We start from the raw sequence: 18,832 nt of genomic DNA on the forward strand, positions 1-18,832 counted from the left end.
TATCTAATGAACATAAAGCTTGTGTGGACTTAATCTAACGTTACTGCTCTTCTTTCCGCCACACATCAAACCATTTTGCTTTCAAAATTCTTTATTCAAAGTCTTTGCAGATCAAAAAACAAAAAAAAAAAAATAAGTTTACTTTAAATACATAACTATTCTGTTTCTGTTTTTCTTTATCTGCGGCATTTACAACGTCTCCACATGTTCATATATATTAAGTTATATTTATATATTTAAGCAAAGTAACAGGGGGAAATAATCATCAACGTCTTAGCTTCCTTATCAACAGACCGCACTATCCCGGTGTTATTATACATCTCTATATCTCTATAGCTTTACGAGCCTGTTAGTCAGTTGGCTTAATCGTCTGCCCTACTTGTATTTCTTGGACACACGGCCACCGCCGCCTCCTCCATTTTCAGCGCCAGCTCCTCGCAAAACGCTCTTGAATTTTCGCGAGTTCATTGAACGTTTTCTGGGGGCGAAAGAGATGGAGGAGCATTAGATAGGGATGGGTATATTAATAATATTAAACGCACCTCTTGTTCAGGGTATTCCTAGTGAGTGGGATGTACGCATATGGATCCAGTTGTCCTTTCTTCTTCATATCGCCCTTGGCCTTCTTGCTGCTGTACTCAGTGCCCGCTGGGCGGCTGGTGGATTTGCCAGACTTCACGGACATGGCATCCGAGTTTCCAGCTGCCAGCTGTCGATGGATGCCCTTGCCACCGGCAGTGTAGCGACTACTGGCAGTGGTTTTGCCCGATTTCATGCTCATCGCATCGTCACCCTTGCGTACCCGCTTGGTTACTAGCTTCCGCTGCTGTTCATCTTCGTCGCTCGAATCGTCTTCCATGCCACGCTTAACCTTGGGTGGCTTGGCCATGGGTGCATCGGTTTCCGAGTCGGAATCGGACTCATCGTTTCCTCCCTGGCCACGAAGTGCCTTTTCGCTGATGATCAGGCGTCCATCGTCGGCAGTCTTGAAGCCACCGTTCGGCAGCTGAGCTTTCGTCTTTAGGCTCTTGGCAGTGGTGGCCGTTTGAGCGGAGCCACTGGCTGGAGTGGGGCAAGCAAAAGAAGTGATGATTTGTGCGATTTTCAGACGATTTCAACTTACTTAGCACACTGCCAATGGACTTGAGATCAGCCAAATCGACTATCTCATCGGGATCCTCGCGAATGAAGGTGCTCTTCTGTTGCTTAGATTTCTTTCTACGATCGATTCTAGCTGCGGCTGCTGCTGCGCCCTCATCGTTAGTGTCCATGTCCTCGGACAGATCCGAATCGGAGTCAGCTAGCATATCATCAATGCTGTGGACGAGATTTTTGTAGTTATTTGCGTAATTACTGTGTATGAAAAACGCTTACGTGTAGCTCTTTTCCCTCAGACCGCTGACCAGCTCATCATCGGAGCTATCCTCCTGCGCTTCCATGCTCTGTTTCTGGCGCAAGTCCCTGCGCGTTTGCTTGCGGATCACCTTGAGTCGGCGATGGATCACATTGTCATCGCCGGGAACGAAGCTGGCCAGCTCGCCGGGGCTAAAGCGAATGCAGAGCTTCTTAAGCAAATAACCGATCTGGAGGCGGCAGTATCGCTTCGTATCCTTGGTCATGGCCGACAAGGAGCGCATCTAAAGGAGGGCAAAGAACTGATTAGTCAGGTCAAGTGCCTAATTTAAATGTCGGCGGAAGTGCTCACAATTGCCTCCAGGTGATTGGCCACCAGTGGTATGGGCATCACTTTGATGAATGTAATCAGAAAGACAACGGCTGCCTCCGCTTGCTTGCGTGACTTCTGAACGAGGAAAACAGAGACTTGCTGCAGGACAAATTCCAGAGTGGCCACTGTCAAGTGTTCACCCTGCTGCTTGAGCACAGCCCTAAAGGCCAAAATTGTGTTCGTCACCAGCATTTCATCGCCATTAAATCCTGCCGTCAGGATATCAACAAAGTCGTTAATCTTGCCGGCATCCTGATAAAGTTGTGTAATGGATTTGATTAGCTGCTCGGCCACCGATTCCTTTTTATTGGAGAATTCCCTATAGTTGAGCACTGCCTCCGGAATGGCCTTCATCACAAGTTGGTCGTTGTACGACAGATTGCTGTGGCTGTCTATCAGGGACTTCAGGCAGCTGATGATTGAATAATAATAGTTTAGCTACAGTTTAGCGATCGTTTGGCACTTTAACTTACTGCAAACGCGATGCCTGGCAAACGGTGCAGCGGGTGCTAAATGAATCGAGAAGGATTTGCTGCAGGGCAATGCTGTTCTTGCGGGTAAACTTCTGGCACGATGGCAGCTCCGAGGTCATCAGTTCGCGAAGTAGTCTATAAATAAGAAGGGCTCATGAGTACACTGCAGTGTGACTATCATTAACAACAATTGTACATACTCGTAGGTCTTCCTTTGCTGCTTCTTCAGCTTCTGCTCATCTCTGGCGACCAATTTCGATTTATCGTTCCTCAGAATGGGAGCCATGTACTTATCGAAATATGCTTTGATTCCCTTGCATTTTTGCACGCGCACTATGGCAGCATTAATGTCAAAGAAAGCGTCGTATTCAAAACTGGCCAAGGCACTGGCAGCCAATTGGGCTTGGGCGTTCTCAAAGAGCTCCAGTTGAACATCAGCCGGCGCCCGGGCAATATACAAACGAATGACTTCCAGGACACGCTTGCGCTGATCGGCCTCGTAGGTTCCATTCGGTTTCTGTGTATAGATATAGAAGAGGCGAGGCAAAAAGTTCTTGGCATACAGGCCAATTGCCTGATGGCATTCGGCACTTTGGTTTTCACCGAGCAGCTCCATCAGACCATCGTAAATGGGAGGCCTAAATTCCGGGTTCTTTTCCAAAGCCGAACCCAAAGTGCGAGCCAGGTGCCGCAAGTACTCAGGATCCCTCGGCTGACGACAGAAGCCAGGGAACAAGCCCCACAACTGACAGCACAATAGCTCGTAAATGTGAGACGAAGAATTGTTCTTCGCCTCGGCGAACTCCCTCCACTTCTGTTGGCAGTCCAGGGCCAGTGGGACAATCTTCTCCTTGAAGAACTGCAGACTGGCACCGTTGGCTCCCTCACGGAGGAGGGGCAGCAGCCAGGATCGCTCCAGCTGCATGACGCCCTTGCCATCGGCAAGCGGTATAGCTGTAAGTACCAGTTCGGGTCCCAAAGCCTTGATGGCACTGATCAAAGTGTGCTCGATCTGCAGACGATGTGGGCTCTGGGTGTCGTAGCGCTTGCTGATTGTCAGCAGCGGGGGTGTGAGTTCCGAACTGAAAGCAATATAATAGTATTAAGCATTTAAATATCATGGCACACATTGCAGACTCACCCGAATCGCGGTCCACAGGCCTCAAAGACGAACGAGAAGATGAGAATCACGAATCTGGAGATCTCTCCGAATGGAGCATTTAGCATCTTGTGCAGTGAAGCGATTATCCTGGCCACATATTGCTTGTTGCGCTGTGCATCCTCCGCCGTAGCACAAGCGCGTGAAACACAGTCTTGCAGCAGCTCCTTGATACAATTTGAGACACCGGCAACCAGCTCCGTTTGGTCCGAGAGCCAAAGATCCGTGGTGCAAACATCAATCAGACGTGGCAAGGTCTGCATGCAAAGATCCAGCTGCATGGTCGCCAAATGGAGGTGGCCCTCCTTTAAGACCGTCACCCAGGCGATCGTCTGCCGGATGTCGCTCTTGTCTGGACGGTACTCGTGTATCGCTGCCAGCAGTTTGGCGCAGAGTGAGGCATTTAAATTGGGGCTTTTCTTGTAGAAAAGGGCGTAGATTGTCTGGAAACAGTTCGTCCTAACCAGCACGTTGGCCGCCGTCATAATGGAGAGCAGATGCTCGCAAACAGTGCGTATGTCCTCCGTCTTGAAACCGTATAGCGTGTCCTTGAGAAGCTCCAAAGTGTGCAGCACTGTCGTCTGTGCATTGGCCAGTACCTCCGGCTTGAACTGAGCCAAACAGAACTTGGCCACGCGACTGCTAGCCGGATGGTGCTTAACCTTTGGCTGCTCAACCTCATCATCCTTTTCATCGTCATCAGACTTGATAGCCGGCAGCATGAAACTGCTGCCGTGAATAATTAAGGCAATTGCATGCTGGGCTCCCTTGCGGATCTTCGGCTGTGAGTGAATGCTGAACGCCAGAATGGCGTCAAAGTATTGAATCGTGGAGCTGTATGTCCATGTCGCGTAATCCTGGGCGCGCAGGACGACAGAAAGGCAGCCGATTATCTGTAAATGAAAAAACAACAACGACGTTAAGTACGTATTGGTCAGCTTTCTGGTAAACACATTCTGCACTTACATGTCGGATGACCGAATGGTTAGTGGCCTCCATGAAGCGCTGGAGCAGTTTCTGCATGGTATCAGCGGTCTGGGCGAATCGCTTCCTGAGAACCGGAGCCGGCACCGACTTAATGCCCATGGCAAGCAGTGTTACGCCGGCCACAATATCTCGCTCCTCGGTGGCGGCCTCGATCTGCTCCATGAGCAGCAGGAAATACTCTGTGGACGACTCGTCACCGCCGTTCTCGCGGATGATTTCGGTGAGGGCGCTTAGAATGGCCAGCATCTCCTTGTGAAGAGCGGACGAGGCCCGGAAGCTGGTGACCAGTTTCCGGAAGCTTGTGTTGCTGCAGCCGCTGTAGTTGGAGGCGAAGGTCTGAAAGGTCTTGAAGGTGCCAGTGGGTGCGGTGCCGGTGAGAGCGGTGCCGGAACCGGACATTCCGTCATCATCGTCATTCAGTTTGAAATTTTTCAAACTGCCGGCCACATCGCTGACTGTTGTGCTTTCCGCATTAAAGGCCTGACTCTGCTCATGCTTGTGGACCGCCTCCATGGTGAGGCCGGTGGGCTTGGCGACAGCTGTAATTAATTTGGTTATAGGTGGTAACATGAGATGACAAGTAAGGAAGGACTCACCCAAACTTAAATTGGGCTGAAAGAAACGCGATTTGGCCTTCATGCGGTGCTTCATCTGGGTGGGATTGGAGGTGGCCGACTGGCCCTTGCTCCATATCTTTCCCTTGCCATTGCGCTTTAGCTTCGATCGGAATTTGCCCATGATCCACGCGAGAAATGCTTTAAAGAAAGAGAAATACTCAAAGAACGCAAATCGCAACACGTGCGAACCAGTGTCCCCGCTCGACCGATAGAACTGGCAATCGAAACAGCAATCGAATGGCAGACCAAAAATCGAAAACGTACTATTGTGAATTTCTATTCTAATCAAGTTCCCCACCTTGAATTGCAGTCCTGGCTAGTTCTGCTTTGCTTACAAAAACTATTTGTGTGCATAGTTTCTATCTAGAATAAATATCTGTTTCCCAAATATAAAATATATTTTTTGATTAAAAGACTTAAAAATATTAGTGCTGCGTGATTATTTCAAGTTTGTCATAAGCGAAAGCAAAATATTTCAACTAAGTCCGGGTAGTGGTGAATTTCCACCCAAGCTATGCACCAATTGATATCAAATTAGCCAAGACACCAACCTGTTATCGATTTTCCCCTTATGAATATCGATAAAATAAGCGGCCGGTCTGGCAGCTCTGTGCAACAAGTTGAAAAATAGAAGAAGCAAATAGAAACAGCGTCCGCAAATAGTGCGCAAAATAGTGTTTTTTTTGTTAACGTGCAACAGTGACATTGTTAAGCCATTGAATGCAAGTGATAGTGGGACCAGAAAAACAATGCAAAACACTTGGCCACGCAACAATAACAATTGAGCAAGGCACACACACACACACACATGTGCAGGCACCCACTCGTGTAAGAGAGAGAGAAAGAGATAGCGCGAGTGTGTGAGTGAGCGAGAGGCAAGAACTGTAACTGTAATATAATTGATAAAACAAAAAACGTCAGGAGCAGGAATCCAGTGAAAGAGAGGCAGTGGCAGAAGGAGAGAGAGAGAGAGAGCTAGCGAGTAAGAGGACAGCGAAAAAGAGCTGAAAAAGGAGGAGAAATTGTTGTTGCTAAAAATAGCAACAAATAGACAGGGCACGAAGAAGAAGAAGACGACGGCAAATAAGAGCAAGAAGAAGAAGCGTTGACGCAGGCAAAAGTCGCAGCCTTTTTGGCCACTTGGACTCTTACTTTGTCCCGTTAGCCAGCTAACGCTCTCCCGGCGAGCAACAACAACAACAGCAAACATCGATAGCAACAATAACAATAACAATATCAAGGAGTACGACATCAGCATCATCAACACAAAACAAAACAAAACAACAAGAACAACAACAGCAAGTACGACGACGGACCAAAACTATGCTTTTGAAATTCACAAAAACCAGTGGCGCTGGACCCTCGGCCGTACCGCTACTGACCCCCGCCCCCGCGCCGGGCTCCAGTTCGGCGTCCATGCAGGCAACAACAACAAGTTACGCGGCCCGCGGAACAGGTTTGTACCCCACTCTCTATCGCCCCTTACCCCCTCCCCCTGTGCCCCCCTAACTCTATGCTTTCCACTTCTCTTTGCTCTCTTTTGTTTTGATCTGTTAAGTTAAGGTATAAATAATACACCTTGCCCACTTTGACATCCGAATTTCAGTAATTGAAATTATGGCTCGAGCGTCGATTGAGTCTCAGAATACCACATATTAATTTAAGCCACTTAAAGTTATATTCAACTAATTAATATTCAAACAATACTTAGAACTTATGGTAAATGATCTTTTCCATTTTTTTTACGAATTTCTCGTTCAATTCAATAGTCAACTTGTGTATATAATCAAACACTTGGTCATAATGTTCTTATTATTAACTGTTTCTATTGGACATCGGAATTTTGCTACGCATTTCTTTCGGCTCTATTAGAACCTGTTTTTGTTTACTTGCAAAAAATGGGTGGTGTTGAACCTTTGTATATACATACATATGTGTACATAAGATAAGGGCTTAGTTCTTATTTGAACTGGAAAATGTTAATAACAACGAAAATAGCACATTTCATAGACAGTTTAGTAGTATGGCTAATAAATAGCACTACTTGTTATCCAGTTAGCTTATGGTAGATGGTGTCATTCAATAGATCTTTGCGAGAGTTCATTTGTTATTTGTATCTTTCATACTGTTTGTGGGCACTTGACGCAAATAGATGGCAAACAAAAATAGACCGCCCGAAGGTGTACACATATTTTGGGTAAAAATATTGCTCCCCCACAAATAATTCTTGATTGATTTCCGCCCCCTCTGCCGCCCACATTCCATCGCCCACTATCGATATCAGCCACGTTAAAAGAAAAACACAAACAAAAACAAAAACAATAAGGAAAACACTATTTGGCCCCCACAAACTTTGCGACATTGAAAGCCACGCACGTGTACCAACACACACGTGCATTTATGCTTACACGCACGCACACAAGCGTGTATTATGTGTGTACAATGCTGGCATGGGCGAGTAGTACAGGGCCTCCTCGATAAGTGGCACCTGTAGGGGGCAACTGATACCAGCAGTCTGGTTAACAGTTGTTTCTTGTTGATTGCAGCTCTATAATTCCCAGTAAGTTCTGGCGCAAGGAACTGTATGTATGTTTGTTTGTATTTCCAGTTTAACACATCACTGGCTAACTTCAAATTTCCTCTCTTTCTGTTTATGTTGGCTTCAAGTTTCACCGTACGAGTTATCACTGTAATTGTACATGTGCTTCATATTTTTTTTTACATTCTTTTCATAATCGTTTCTCTGCGAGAAAGACAAGTAGAAAGTGTTTTTCTTCAGCTCCAACTCCTAGGAAACACCTTGCGAATCCTTTTCAAGTTTTCCCTTCAACTGTTTGCTCGCTATTCAATTTCCCAACCCATTTTTCCGGCTTACCAGCACGCCCCCTGCCCCACCCCGCTCAACTGTCTCATTTCATTCCGCTCTCTTGAGCCATTTGTTTGCTCCGCTTAATGCTCATATAATCAAATTGAATTGAATTGAATTGTATGGGATGTTTTTCCAACAAGGTCGCGGCTCCTTGGCAACCTGCTGGAAAACTCAGTTAATGTATATAGTTTCCTTTCGCGAGGGTGTGTCTGTTTTAGATGGGAAAACCCACTCGAAAGCGAAATGGAAATGGAGACAATTGAAAGTGGCAGGACAAGGAATTAACAAAGTGTGTGTGTTGCACTTGTTGAGCAGCAAGTACAGTGGTCAGTAATTTGCATATACCAAACAGAAATCATTCAAGAACTTTCAACTTTCAATCTAAATGGTTTTATAAACAATTCCATCTATTGACTAACTTAAATAAAGTTTTAAAAACCAGATTTTAAATCTGTAAATCTGTAAATTGAATACATCGATGGAGCAGTGATTCCGCTTAGCGAACGACCACTGTATCCCAGCTGTCCATGATGCATTTCGTTTATTTTCGTCCAGCTGGGAAGCCCTAGGATGCTGACTGTAAATTAAGTGGACTTTGTGCCTCCTGCGACATTTGTCGATTTGTCTATTTGTCTGTCTGTCTGTTAATTGCATCGCAAGTCTCGTGACTTGGCTTAGTCAGCAATTGTTTATTGGTTAATTTAATACAATTTTCTGCTCTCTAGATTAGTTAATGATCGTCGTCGCTGGGCGGCCACTCTCGTTGCTATTGCCATTATTGCTATTGCTTTGCCCATCGTTGTTGTTTTGTTTTGTTTTGCTAGTCCGTCGTCTGGCTACAGGTTGTTTTTCGAATTTGTTTATTTTTTCATTTTAGTATGCAAAGCTACGGCGGCGACAACCAAGCGGCCACAACGACTTGAATAATTTCAACTTAGTTAATCAATTTAATTATGTATGAAAATCGTTTCGTTTGTTGTTGTGTTGTTGTTGCTGATGCGACACTATTATAGTTTGCTCGCATTCCGCTTTGCCCTCAACTTCGTTGTTTACCTGAACTTAAATCCCCCAAAAAAAAAATACCAAATACCTATCACGAGCTCTCCTCTTTCCGCACTTTTTTCCACCAATTTTTATGTTTTTTATCCATTTTACGTTACCAGTTCTTCTCAATTTTTTCTCTCTCTAATTCTTGGTGGCTTTCACCCAAAAATTTTCAATGACAATCACTTTTCAAGTTGCTTTCTTGTTTCTCGTATTTTTCGTTTTGAATGTCCGATAGCTGAAAAGTTCAAGGGTTTTTCTATTTACTCAGTTGTTTGCAACTTGTAGCTAACTTTATTTACATGCCTACTCACATTTCAATTGGCAATTTAGGATCCAGAAAATATTTGTTAAATATCTCTACATAGTCTTTCGTTGGTATATCATAATTTTAAAATTAATTAAATGCTGTATTTTCTTTAAATATAGATATTTCTTGATTAACTATTATTCAACATTATTCTTAATCACATTCATTGTATTAACATTGAATATTCTAACCAAAAGGGTAAATCCAAGTCCATGAATATGAATCATTTGATCATTTTTTGCGAACCCACCTCAATTATTTTCTTATTGCGACGCTAACACGCATATATGTACATAAATACATATATTTATATACATACGATATGATTGGCAGATACATATCTATAGGAATGGGTGGGAGCAGGTGGAGCAAGTTCATCATTTGCCCGATGTCGATGCATCATTCAAATAAACTTTTCGTTCAAAACAAAATGATTAAATTTTTTTTTTTGGCGAGAGCATCACGTTTTGTTGATTGATGTTATTAAAGAAATGGTTTGTTGACTAAGCAGAGCAGGAAGTAAAAACAACATTCCTTTCATGCGTATTTATTAGGAATTTGTTAACAACATTTTGAACAAAAAAAACTGCGGTCTCCGAAATTCAAAAAATTTTCATCAATTTTTAAGTTAAAATTTTCAATAAGTATCCAAATAAGTTTCTTTTTTTTTTCAAAAACACGATATAGAATTTGATAGACAGAGGGCGCCAAAACTATTAAGTTAAATTACTATCATTATTGATTGCCAAATCTCACCAACCTCTTTTATGGCTCCACCTGAATTTCTTCGGTTTGGCTTTTATGATTACCTGACAACAACAACAAAAACATAACCAACCTTTGCCAGCCAAGTGAAAAATCGAAATAAAGATATTGTAATGCCTGTCGGCCGATAAGTCCGCTCCGAAATTTATATATGCCCCCATTAAATGATTTTTTTTGCCAGGTTTTTTGGGGCTTTCTGTTTGCTTTTGTGTGTGCTTTCATTAAAGCACGGCGACAAACAGGAGACAATAAAATGCAATCAGAGCGTTTATGGGGGCATAATTTTTGATCCAAAGCAAATCGAAATTAGTGGGACCGTATTGTGTCCCCGGATATTGATTGAAATTGCCGAAGAATGCGTCAGCTACAGGACTTTTGAGGCTCGAAATTGTACTCCCCTCGCCAGCTGCATTTCACAATTAATTCTCAGTAAATGAAATAAATAAGTGAAACAACTGAACGGCCGTGAGAACAATATTAATGCAGCTGAATGATTGGCCCAATTCATGGAATATATGTGTGTACATATGCACATATGCGATATGCAGTAATTAAATGAGTGCTTTGAATTTGCATTCTGCATTAATAATTGCTCACTGGGGAGGAGGAGGGAACATTTTGTTATTTTCATATGAGGAGTCGCACAATCGAACATAAGTTCAGTTTGGATTTTCAATCTTGATGCGTTTAATTTAAAATATTTGTAGGTATTAATACATATATTGTATATATATTTAAGAACCTATGAATGAACGAATGTATCTTCCTTGGATGTTTTCATTCATGCATTCGTTTGTGCGGATTGGATAACCAACCTACTCCATGATCATTCATCTAAAATTCTCCGCTCCATTGTTGTCATTCGATATGGCATTAAATTCCATTACGTTGCTAGATTATTCCACTGCAATGAGCAGCAGGGAAACGCGAGCCAACAATTGTCTAAGGTCAAAACGCAACGCTGGCAAGCGTTTCTTGGAAAATTGATCTAGTCCAGAAGCCGGCTTCCCATTTGATTCCATATAGCCCTTTACTTGGCCCTTCAGCGACCCGCTATCGCCATCGACTATTGCAAAACACAATTGGCTCAAAAGATCACTGAAAGAAATATTTGATATATAAGATTAAAATATTTTTGGTTTTAGATCTTTGAAAAGAGTTAGAACACAACTATTAGATACTAGATATCAATTTGAAATCACAAGAACATGATCCCTTGTGTTGTGAACATTGTACTTGTTTTTTTTCGAGTGCATTGGGGTTGTCCGGAAATGCCGTGGAGTGAAAAACTTTTCTCCGGCTTTTGTTGTGACGTACAACGACAACGTGGTTCTGCTGTCGTCATTCAGGTGAGTCCCCTCGTCCGACAGCCGGTTTCGAAATGCATCCGAGGGTGAGAAGATAAAGATGAGGACGGGGCAGGTGAACTGGACGAGGAGTCGCGGGCATCCAGGTGAGATGAGGTGGGGAGTTTCGCAAGCAGAGTGGGCCGCCCCGCCGGAATGGAAATTAGCGTTAGCAATTTATTTGTTATGCAGGTCGGTAATTGTGAATTGGAAGTCTAGCGCAGATACAGTGCGTTTCGCGATCATATCGTTTCGATGCTGATCCGTGGAAATACCAGTCATGATAAATTATCTTCCAGCACTTTTTATTCATGTCGTTTGTTCATGAATGACTCAATAGCCAGAGGGACGAAAATAACCACCTGGTCATTCATTATTTGGAAAAGTTCGTAGTTGATTCCACTAACTAGCTAACTAACTTGGAATATGAATCATAATGAAAAGTTACACGGTTAGTTTGGTATAATTATTTGTGTAATAACAAATATGAATTCCCTCGCTGACACTAGAATGTTCCATAATTAAAAAGATATTTCGCTAACACTAAATAGTTAATCATCGTATATACTTATAGTTTCATAACTAAAACTTCACTATTTCCGTTCAGGGCATTTAAAAGTCCGCACAGTTGGGATTGATTTTTTTTCCAATTTGTATTGACCGCATTTTGAGCAGTTTAACCCTTTGATAAAACGCTGTCAGGCTAAAGACCCCGACTGTCGATATTTGAGTTGCGGTTTTATTTTCACTGCGATTTTTCTGGCACTCCAAGCGAAGGCATGGATATATCAGCCCAAATCAATTGTCTTGGCCGTGACGTCAGCAACTGGCACCAATCGACACTGCGCCGCGAACGTTTATTAATTTATTAATTTATGAATTATTATAATCAACGCCAATGGAGCCGATGGAACGCATCGAAATGTAAAGCCGGGATTCGATGCGATTCAAGCCATTTATTACTTCGCAATGTAGGTCTTGAATTTCACCAAGTTTCTATTTGCCAAATTGAGTAATTTCGATAAAAGTTACGATTTGACGATCATCGTAGAAGATTTTCTATTTATTGTGTATTTTTCATGAAAACCCAATGCCACTTTAAAGTTGACTAACTCATATAACTAAGTGCCTTTCGTAGCTTGTAATAATAATACTTTCTCTCATTGGGTAAGCAAACATATATCTCCATCAGTGTTTTATTGCCAATATCTGTAATATTCTGCTGTTGTTGTCTATCCAAAATGCCTTGGCCTTGAACCCTTCCCGTGTGTCATTCACATTGCCGAAACCAAAATGGATGAAAACAAAAAAAAAAAATACGAGGTACATATTACGCGGCAAGAAAAAATGCGAAATGAAGTAGAAATGATAACTTGCAGCGTTCGTTATAATCAAAAAAGGCCCGGCTCGGTGTTGTATGTATATTGTACCTTTTGCCTAATGTTTGTTTATCTCTCTCGACTTTTGTAAAATCAGTATCTTGAACGTGACTAAACGGCATTCTCGTTGTTTAACCACAAAAAAGAAAAAAATAAAAAAAAAAAAATTGAACGGGGAATTTCACTTGCAGGTTACTTGGTATTTTTAGAACTTTGTTTCTATTATTGTTTGAGATAAAAATGTAATTACAAATGAGTATATATCTTAAATCTTAAATTAGTATATTCAAGTTAAATCTACGATTTTATTTAACCAAAAGTAATTTATTTTTTTTTTTTGAATTTTTAACACTTGATTGTTTTTGTTTGCCTACAAAAAGAAGACAACAACATCACAATAAACTAGTGTTTTGTTAGCGAAAAGAGAAAATACGGAAATGCCGCAATCACCGCCGATTCTCACCTGCGAGATACTCGTATACCTGATAATATACCTGAATTTCGCGTACGAATCTTTTCTTTTCTCCTGCGTTTCGGACTTTTTTGCACTTTGGACACAGACACAAATCATCCAAATTATTTGTGTACATTGGCTGTGCGGCTTGTTGTCGTCTTGGTGTTTTCTGTTTTGGTTGACGAGCCCCACCAAATATAATAGAAAATTGGGGAGGGGTCCCAACGCACAGCCTTCGGCAAATATCAAGTGGGGGAGTGTGTGAGATGGGTTTGTATTTTATGTTATTTTCTAGCCCTGTTGCCTGGCTGTGCGTGTGTGTGAGTGCGGGGGCGGTCTTGGTCCATCGACTCTAATTGAAGTTGGAGCGAGATGGCTGTAGATGGGTGTAGAATGGGTGTTTGCCTTGTTGTGCGGGTGGCGACACTGAGCCAGAAACGCATTTGAAATCTTTGTTTGCCTATTTACTTTCATTATTTAAGTGCTAAACGAACGTTTTTCATACCCATTCAACAGAAAAGGGTAACACAATTAAAAAAAAAAAAAAAACTAATAATAATAATAATAACAATAACAATGAAAAGGGGTCTTTAAAAAAGTAACACAATTGAAAAACAACTTAGAGCCGCTTCAGACGAGTTTTCCGGCCCTATGGAGATCCTCACATGAGCCGAAAATGGCTTAATTTGAATATGAATGGACTCAAACTGTCTAATAACACTATCATAACATTTGCATAGCTGGTTATGAAAAACTCACGTAAAGTCGATACCGCTAAATACGGGGATTTATCGAATTGCAGTGCCTGGCTTTGCGCGAAAAGTGTTGGAAAACGGATAGATTATAGTTGAATCGAATATACCGTATAACCTTTTCTTAGATTTATGGTTAAATGATTAAAGTGTGAAGATTGCCGAATAAGAATATACCTTTTACTATCCCATAAACCCCGAGACTCCATCTATGTATACCGGTAGCAAATAGAACACCCAAAAAGATCTTATCATCCGGGGTCAGCAGAAAACAGAATCGCAGAGATAAAGAACAAATAGCGAGAGACCCAAACGAAACTTACCTGTTTGAACTGAACTATTTTTTCGTATTCGTATTTTGTATCTTGTATTTCGTATGTTCGAATTCCCCTGACCGTTGTGCGCTCCTCTATTGCGTAAATATTTGCCTTTTGTATTTATCGTCTTATGTAAGAGATTATTAGAATTTATGCTCTACCTTGAGTGGGGGCTTTGTGCTGGCGACCTCTGGCGGCGACGCGGCACGTGTAGCACCCGTTTTGGGAAGTGCGGGGGTTTTCGAATCGAAACACCCACGCGGGGGGCTGGTGGTGCTAGATAGAGTTAGATAGAGTAGGGCTAAGGCTTCACTTACGGCCGCACTACTATTACTATTTAGTCTGTCTGCGAGATAATAGGGATTCCGACTCGACGGGGGCAAACCAATCCGAATCAAACCAGATCACATCAGATCGCAAAAGTAGTTCGCATTCGTACGAGTATTCGCCGTTCGCATTTCGATGACGATTTCTGCTTCCTCTTCCACGCAGTCTGCGGCGGGGTTTTAACGATCGGAGAACCCAAAACCAAAACCCATCCAGACCCCGACCACACCATATACCATACCCGAAGCGATCAGACAAACGTCTTGCAATTACTTTATTTATTTAATTTTTTTTTATTTTTTCTTTTTTTTTTTTTTTGGCAAGGCAAATCGCAGACGCACAGCTTAGCGATCGCCGTCGGTCTAGTCGTTTTCGGTAATGTAAGTGGTCAAGGTTGACTTAAGAATACCCTGCAATAAGGGTAAGAGTATTGTCGTTACTTACTTATGGGGTATAGCAAGTTAAAATTGGGTCTTTTGAAATATAAACATTTCGTACTGCCTAAGATCGAGACAATTGAATTCAATATTAACCATACTAAATATAGTTTCATGTTGTAAGCTTAGCTTAGAAGATACCTCTGATCACGTTTATATAAGGAAATACGCTGTTGTCTGGCTTTTTCGCATGCTCTACGAGTCCAGTGGATGATCTTTGAAACCGCAGGGCATTCACAGGTCGTTGGCATACATACTACTTTGTGGCTGAGCGTGTTTTTGTTGCTTTTTCGCTTTGTGTTGTGAAATTCGCGAGCGCAGACGTCTAATGTACACATTTGTACATATGTACATATGTGATCACCGCCGAGTGTATCTGTATCTTTTATGAGCTGGGCGTGAGCGGTGTCTGATAAGATTTTGTTTACTTTTCGCTTGGCGGCTGTCTCGCGATTCTCTCGATTTTTCGGCACTGCCAAATATACATACAAATGTACATATGTATGTATGTTCGTATGTACAAACACTTACGAGGTACGATTACGAATTCTATGAAAATTGCTGTCGAGAAGTGAGAAAACGAATATGTACATGCGATACAGCCAGCAGCTATGACGAACACTGCGATTTGCTTTGGCGCTTCGATGATGTCGGTTTTTGATTGAGGATCGCGATTGAGCACAGTTCAGCATCTTGAAAAGTGTACACATACATACATACATGCATACATATGTACATATGTACGTGTGTGTTTAGGTCGTTTGTGAGTGGCTGGCCGCTAGCTACTGTTGTTGTTTATTATATTATATTGTATTATTTTTTTGTTTTTGCTGATTCCGATTGCTGGCTTTTTGTTTTGGCCCAAGTCACGTGACGTGCGCGTGCCTCAGTTGTCCGCGTTTTCTGACGCGCTCGCTGCCCGCTATCTGCTCACCATTTCTTCCCTCGCCAATTCTTCGGGCTCATTTCTTCTCATTCCAACGATTTGTTTCTGCACTTTCTTCGGCTTTGATTGTTCCGTAATTGCTTTCGACAATCTATCTGCGCCGGGTTCATCTCTTGAATGTTTTAGAAACTGCGCTGGTTTTCATTCATGAAATCAAATAAAACGGCCATTCATAAACAAATTAGAGCTTCCTTTATTGTTCCTGCTGTCTTATACAATCCATAATTTGAATATTCATAAAACGCCGGCGCATATGTACATACATACACATACATATGTATTTTGGTATTGCTTTTAATTTTATTTTTTGCAAGAATGCAAGAATTATGTGCTCCACAAATTATGCTGGCTACTCTCATTACTCTGCCGTTCGCATCGATTTCTGGCTATATTCCATTATTGTTGCTATTTTTCGGGCGAACTCGAGTTGAGAATTATATGGTGATGTGTGTAAACAAAAACAATAATAAATCGCCCAGCGTTCAAAAACAAAAACAAAAAAGCTGGTAAAAAAAGCAGAGAATCCGCAGTGGGAGAACAATGTACGAATAAGACTCCTTGGATGAAAGATTTGAAGGCTGTGTGAATAGAAGAAGAAGATCTAAACTGAGATATAGAAAACGATAGGGCAAAAAGAGGGGCTGGAGAAATGTATTATTTAGCGCATTTCGTGACATTGCTGGGAAGTTTAGTCATCCACTCGGTGCTATGAATTGATGAAAACGCACGACAAGCAAACCAAACACAAATACATCAATTAACAGCAATTTATTCAGTTCTTGATTAATTTACTCTTCGTTTTAGAGACATTTTTGTCGATCCATTCTCTTTATTTTTCATTTTTCTATCGCCGAGAAGAGAACTCACGCTCCCTACGCAAGATATAAGATCTAAAATTCAGTCGAATCGCGTTAGTTTTGCATTTACCCTCTTTTTTGCCCGCAAGTCAGTAAATGTATTATTAACCATATATTGTATGTAACATGTGTTCTTTTGCTAACCCAATCGTTTTTACTGCATTTAAATATGTAGAATAATGCTGACCAATCAGCTTATTGAACATTATATAATATTATATTTCGAATGAAGTGCTTCGGCTTTAAGCTAATGTTTCCAAACTTCCCAACTTGGCAATATGATAAATTACATAGTAAATTAATATCGAGCCTTTACAACAACGCCTATCTTTAATTGATCTTTAGTGAATCCCCGCAACTAGACGGTATGCTAATCAATTTAACGCGCAAATGCAAATTATATATTTTGCATTGTTGCTATTACCGTTCGCTTTTCACCTCCATCTCTTTGAAGTCTAGTGGGCGTGGTCCATTTACATATGCTTAAAAGTGGTGAGGCCACCACAATCAACCATTTCCTCCCGCTGCTGCTGGGGCCAAAATACCAAATCAGGGACAAGTTGTTGTCATGGAACCTGTTATCAAACCCCCGACCATCCGACCATCCACGTGATGCCAAAAGAAACAACCAAACACCCAACAACCACCCACCCACAACATCCATAGACGACGCAGGTACATCGGTATGGTCACCGAAAATAAACATAGATCCCCCGGAAGTTCGTTATATGAATAAATGAAAATATGAGCGAAACTCGAGCAGAGCGCTTATCAAATTCGCCAATCTCTCTCTTCCTCTCTCTCCCACTCTCTCTCTCTCGCGCGCCTTCAATGTTGGGGGTATGGCATTGGGAATTAGTCGGCGATCTCTCAGTTCTCGCTATGATGATGGTAATGCTGATATGATATGATACGGTGGTTTGGTGGTTCCCCCAATTCCCCCCGCTCGCCATAATTCCCCGCCCTTATCGCGCTGCCTGTGTCCAAGAGCGCGTTTGCATAATCTATGAAAAGAAACTGGCGATTAGAAGACACGCGCAATAATTCCCATTAAGCGCAAGAAGAAGCAGAAGAGATTAATTCGAATCCGAACATCGAACATGGAACATGGAAGGAACTAAAGATCAGGGGTTCTCAAGTGCTGCTCCTTCATGGCCTCTTAATAATGTGCTGTGATTCTTTTTAATTGGCCAGAGATGCGGTCTTCAGTTTCTATTTATATTCGTTTTTTATAGGCATACGAAACAAACGACAATCTTATTTCAATTCAAATCTTTTCTTTCAAGCAATGTGTGTGTGTGTGTGTATGTTGATCATGTGAAGCAGGTGTTCAGGGTTTAGTTTTTGGGAGTTACACAAGTTCAAGTGTATGTCTGCGATTGAACTGAAGTTATCAGCTCAAATTGTACTGTTATCAATTGCTTAAACCTTTGATTAAGCAGCCTGTTTATGTTTTAAGTGTTTCCGAAGGATTTCCGTAAATGTTTTGCTTGCTCTTGCAGTATTGAAATTGCCCATCGATACGAATCGGATCTAATCCGATTGGTAAGACTGCGATAAACGGTCATTAGTAGTACAACGAGCATTTGTCATTTATCATCTATCGTTTATATAAACAGCCGGCTACTGTTAACGTTAACGTGGCTGTTACTGCCTTGCGGCCGCTGTTAAGTGAGCATGCGTTTAACAGCTGAGATGGCCGGACGGCCAATGCGGCGTATGCGTGATATTTTCTACTGCTTTTGCTTAGTGCTATAATTAAATCAAAATGTAGCGTCAGCAAGGCAATTACAACAAATTAAAGCAAATTAATTAAACAATACAACAATGGAACGACGCGAAAAGAAGCACTAAAAACTCTTTTTCCTTGATTGTTGTTTTTGTGTGTCTTTTGAAGTTCAGTGGCGTTGTTATTGTTTTTACCAATTGTTGTACGTGCAACAGGGGAATAACAATTTGATTTTTGCGAGTTTTTCTGTCTGTTGATTTAACTTTTTTACGATCAGCAGCCGCCGTAAAAAAGCGCCATACGCAAAACGTTTTCAATAACATTTCGTGTCTGGTGTT

At 41.9% G+C, this 18,832-nt stretch overlaps 2 protein-coding genes across 4 annotated transcripts in view; one reads left to right on the forward strand and one right to left on the reverse strand.

Moving 5' to 3' along the window:
• Positions 1–73: 73 nt before the first annotated feature.
• LOC117146691 (RRP12-like protein) lies at positions 74–5,181 on the reverse strand. Of its 2 annotated transcripts, none has more exons than XM_033313078.1 (10): positions 4,942–5,181; positions 4,325–4,884; positions 3,341–4,251; positions 2,400–3,281; positions 2,200–2,334; positions 1,706–2,138; positions 1,375–1,637; positions 1,124–1,317; positions 543–1,062; positions 74–478 (listed from the first exon to the last, which is right to left on the reverse strand). In XM_033313078.1, the coding sequence occupies exons 1-10, from the start codon at positions 5,081–5,083 to the stop codon at positions 376–378; spliced, it is 4,143 nt and encodes a 1,380-aa protein (XP_033168969.1). In that variant the 5' UTR covers positions 5,084–5,181; the 3' UTR covers positions 74–375. The 2 variants fall into 2 exon arrangements, with proteins under 2 accessions (XP_033168969.1, XP_033168967.1); XM_033313076.1 differs by having other exon boundaries at positions 1,124–1,352; positions 1,386–1,637; positions 4,942–5,175.
• A 382-nt stretch (positions 5,182–5,563) lies between these two features.
• The window catches only part of LOC117148068 (nuclear factor of activated T-cells 5), a 40,413-nt gene continuing 27,144 nt past the window's right edge, over positions 5,564–18,832 (forward strand). For both annotated transcript variants that reach the window (XM_033315262.1, XM_033315264.1), the window contains exon 1: positions 5,564–6,418. In XM_033315262.1, coding sequence (XP_033171153.1) covers positions 6,286–6,418 — 133 coding nt within the window. In that variant the 5' untranslated portion in view covers positions 5,564–6,285. The remainder of the gene's footprint in view (positions 6,419–18,832) is intronic.

The sequence above is a fragment of the Drosophila mauritiana genome, chromosome X (assembly GCF_004382145.1).
Source record: "Drosophila mauritiana strain mau12 chromosome X, ASM438214v1, whole genome shotgun sequence".
Classification (NCBI taxonomy): Eukaryota; Metazoa; Arthropoda; class Insecta; order Diptera; family Drosophilidae; genus Drosophila; species Drosophila mauritiana.

Excerpts from the sequence above, each read along its gene's own strand:
- LOC117146691 (XM_033313076.1), bottom strand. The coding sequence starts at position 5,083 with ATGGGCAAATTCCGATCGAAGCTAAAGCGCAATGGCAAGGGAAAGATA. Across the intron at positions 2,139-2,199 it reads TGCCAGGCATCGCGTTTGCA|CTGCCTGAAGTCCCTGATAG; the intron begins GTAAGTTAAAGT and ends TTCAATCATCAG. Across the intron at positions 1,353-1,385 it reads TGGTCAGCGGTCTGAGGGAA|AATTACGCAAATAACTACAA; the intron begins AAGAGCTACACG and ends TTCATACACAGT.